This window comes from Musa acuminata, chromosome BXJ2-3 (genome assembly GCF_036884655.1).
Source record: "Musa acuminata AAA Group cultivar baxijiao chromosome BXJ2-3, Cavendish_Baxijiao_AAA, whole genome shotgun sequence".
Taxonomy (NCBI): Eukaryota; Viridiplantae; Streptophyta; class Magnoliopsida; order Zingiberales; family Musaceae; genus Musa; species Musa acuminata.
The window spans coordinates 42,888,329-42,892,252 of NC_088340.1; the positions used below are offsets into that span (position 1 = coordinate 42,888,329).

At 48.7% G+C, this 3,924-nt stretch overlaps 1 protein-coding gene across 1 annotated transcript; it reads left to right on the forward strand.

Moving 5' to 3' along the window:
• The first annotated feature begins 567 nt into the window (after positions 1-567).
• On the forward strand, positions 568-2,240 carry LOC103979912 (AP2/ERF and B3 domain-containing transcription repressor RAV2). The gene is made up of 2 exons (XM_018823925.2): positions 568-888; positions 968-2,240. Exon 2 carries the CDS (start codon positions 1,013-1,015, stop codon positions 2,009-2,011), a length of 999 nt encoding a protein of 332 aa, XP_018679470.2. The 5' UTR covers positions 568-888; positions 968-1,012; the 3' UTR covers positions 2,012-2,240.
• Positions 2,241-3,924: the final 1,684 nt, after the last annotated feature.

The window sequence follows — 3,924 nt, forward strand, 5'->3', positions numbered from 1 at the left end:
GGGAGGATGATCGTGTCGTCCGAGTTCGAGGCATAACGCTGACGTGGTCTGCCACATCGGTTTCAAAGTTCTACATTGATGTTGTCTGGACCGCTGTCAAAAGAGTGTGCTATCAAATTATGCCCGATCAATATTATAGTGCTTGTAGGTAAGAAACACTTGATATTATTGGTGTTGATATGTTAGGATTTTGATAATTCATATCATTGATTTAAGAATGGAAAGAATTTTATGAGCGAACGTGCAGGAATAATCGGGCAAAGAGTTGATTTAACAGTCAGAAAGAAGACTTCAGCTTAGATTTGGAATTGTTGAACATGTTAATGACAACCACAACTAAGGCATTCTTCAGATCCATCGTTTTCTTCTGCGTTACCATCCTTTGACTAAACCTAGAACGAAGTGTTTCTTGTCCCTCGAGTCAATCTCCCTGTTGTCTTTGAAGCATCCTGTTTCAGTCGTCAAAGACTTCCTGCGGTTTGTTCTTGCTGGACTGGGATATCTGAGAAATCTACGAGATGTGGAGATCTTTCCCTTAGTTTATTTGAGATACTGTTGGCTGGATCAGGCGAAAGTTCAAACCCTAAACCACCTGCGGAATCTTCCAATATGGAAAGAACAACAATTTTCTGTAATCTATATTGCAGAGTTCATGGCGTTCTTCTTAGTTGAGGTCTCATTTGCATTATTAGTTTCTAGTTTAGTACATGTCAAAATCCGTGATCGTACGTACATCCATGGCGAGACGTGGGGCAGAAACAGTAGGGAAGACGAGGATGCCGAAGGGGGATGCACTTCCATAGCATGGCCACCGTCATCCTCCTCTTCTTCTGTTCCCGCACGCGGGGCCACCTCACAGCTAGAGAGAGCACCTCTCCCCACCACCGCGTGAGTTGACCCACGCCATGAGATCTCCAATAGTCTACCATTAATGCCCAACTTGCTATATAGCTAACGATCCTTCCAGGCCTTCGTCCACGTCTTAGCAATCTACTCGCTGTGACGTGTGGAGATGAACTCGGCGCAAGTTGCCTGCGGCGAGATTAGGAAGAGGGCTTCCCCGCTGGTGGCTGGTGCTAAGAGCTTGCAGCGAGTTGGTAGCGGCGGAAGCGACGTCATCGACCCGGAGGTGGGCGTCGAGGCCGAGTCCCGGAAGCTGCCGCCCTCGCAGTACAAAGGCGTCGTCCCCCAGCCCAATGGCCGGTGGGGCGCGCAGATCTACGAGAAGCACCAGCGCGTCTGGCTCGGCACCTTCAACCGGGAGGCCGAGGCCGCGCGCGCCTACGACGTGGCCGTGCAACGGTTCCGAGGCCGCGACGCCATCACCAACCTCAGGCCGCTGAACGATGCCGACAACAACGACGACGCGGCCGAGCTTTTCTTCCTTGGTTCTCATTCCAAGGCGGAGATCGTGGACATGCTCAGAAAGCACACCTACAACGAGGAGCTACAGCAGAGCAAGCGATCCTTCGGTGCCGACAAGAAGGCGGCTACTTCTCCCGGCGATACGAAGTCACCTATCGGAACCCAAAGGCAGCACCTCTTTGACAAGGCGATGACGCCCAGCGACGTCGGCAAGCTCAACCGATTAGTGATACCGAAGCATCACGCTGAGAAGCACTTCCCGGTGATGGAGGCCGGTGGCGCCGCCAGCAGGGGCGTGCTGCTAAGCTTCGAGGACTCAAGCGGGAAGGTATGGCGGTTCCGATACTCCTACTGGAACAGCAGCCAGAGCTACGTGCTGACCAAAGGTTGGAGTCGGTTCGTCAAGGAGAAGGGCCTCGGGGCCGGCGACGTGGTCACCTTCCAAAGGTCGACTGGCCCGGGGAAGCAGCTGTTCATCGATTCCAAGTCGCCCGTGCAGATCTTCAGGCTCTTCGGCGTCAACATTGTTAGGACTCCGGCGGCAGGGAGTGCCGCCTGTTGCGGAACTGGAAAGAGGACCAGAGATCGGATGGAGTTGGCATCATCACAAGAGATGGTCAAGAAGCAATGCACAGAGTCTTTGTAGTGTTGTTGCCACTTTGCTTAGGCTAATCGTCACTTCCCTCCAAATATTTCCCTTCAACTTCAAGTGTCTGTGTATATTAGACAGAGATGGAAAAGCTGAAGCCTAATGAACAGAATGATTGCATTAAAAGGTTCTTTTCCCCTCATATTGCTCTGTTCAAGGAGCTCTATTTCCCTCAGATTGTGCCGAAGAATGACCGCACAATGAATCGAATTAGGTTTGAGTGTTTTGTCTTGCTGGTCTTCAGCTTTCTTCTCTCTGCTACTGGATACTGCATAAGCTTTCAGAACACAGAAAATTGGCGAGCAAGAATTGCTTCCACCTTTGGGAAGAAAATGAAACAGCTGAAGTTGGAATCTGGAAGAGATAGTCAAAGTCTTTCCATGATCCAACATTCTCAACTGAGAATGCAGGCGGAGGAAGACCGCGAAAGAGTTGTCTGCTGCTGCTTCCGAAAGAAGGCCATCGGTCAAACTCGTGGAATCCAATAGCCTGTTGCTTAAGGCAGAGCAAGTTTCTGCAACTCAAGTTGCAGGTCGACGGACGACTAATGGAGTTCTATGACCAGAGCAAATGGCTGCCAGTTCACTCTGCTCGACCTTAGCATTCAAAGGAAGACATCTTCCTGACGGCGATGCATGGTTGTCCTGCCATTCCTGTTGACTGCAACTTTCGGTCAACTGCGCGATAAGTCTTCGTTCTGCTCTGCTACTGTCGTCTTCTCTGGCTCTGCGATAGCTTTAGACAAGGTGCTGCATGCTTTTTTCCGACCATGTCCGCATCAAAAGCTGGGTTGACTTTGAAAAGATGTCCATCGACCACGACGACTTTTCCAGCCATTGGTAGCGGGCAGTGGCTGCAAGCAGGCAATTACTTACTGAAGAAACCATGCTCCAAAGTCAAATCTCCTCTGTTAATATTGGCTTTAAGCAGCAGACTTTGACGGGGTCTCGTTCTAAAGATGCACTAAAAGAACAAAGTGCCGGTTGCTTTCTGAGCTCTCCAAGAGCTTCCCCTGCAATGCTAACCATTGCATTACAGCATGCTCAGGAATCTACCTCGTCTTGCTGTCAGATATCTGCAGCAACCTTTGATCTAATTTGCTGTGTTTGGAGCACAAACAACTGATTGCTGAGTCGAAGGGAGCCATGCAATTAGCTATGAAACATCAATGACAGAGGCCAATATTTCTGCCTTTTACTTGATTGCACCTATTGTTTCATTAACCATGTATTCGTTATTCCACATATTGTGAATCTTCCACCCATGTTGGCCTCCTACAGCTCTGTGGTTCCTTTCTTGGACATTTCTGATCAATCAACAGAGACATGTCTGGTCTGAAAGCATAAACGAAGATCCAGTCAAAGATGTCAGTAGTACACGCAATCCCAGATCTTTTGAACTTTACTTTGCTCGATAAGTTTACCTAGATTTCCAAATCAAGACTGTTTCTTGTGCATGGCACCTGTTGCAGACATCGATACGCTCTTTGTTATCCAGTCACATCAAGGTTGTCGCCCAAGCTTGCAGAGGCTGGCACACGGTGTCCTCCTGTTCTCGCCACCATCGTCTCTGATCTCGCTTCATGCTTCCATTTCCATTCTCCAATCCAAGCATGTCTATCACTGTGCCTTGTTCTGCTTTCTGCTGCGGGATAAAAGAGAGACAAAGCACCAGAAACTTGCTGCGTTGTTCCATTCCATGTAGAATTCAGATGATCAAATCCCTCAACGCAGAATTCAGAAACTAATGACTCTTCCAAGTTCTGCAAACATGCATGCAAGTCAACTGACTTCCTTTCTACCTTTGCCATTCATATCATATGAGCATTAAGATAAGTTCAAATGCAATGTATGCTGTGTGTTGGTACTGAAAGAGGCAGCCCTGCATTTCACTGTACAATCTGAGTAAGG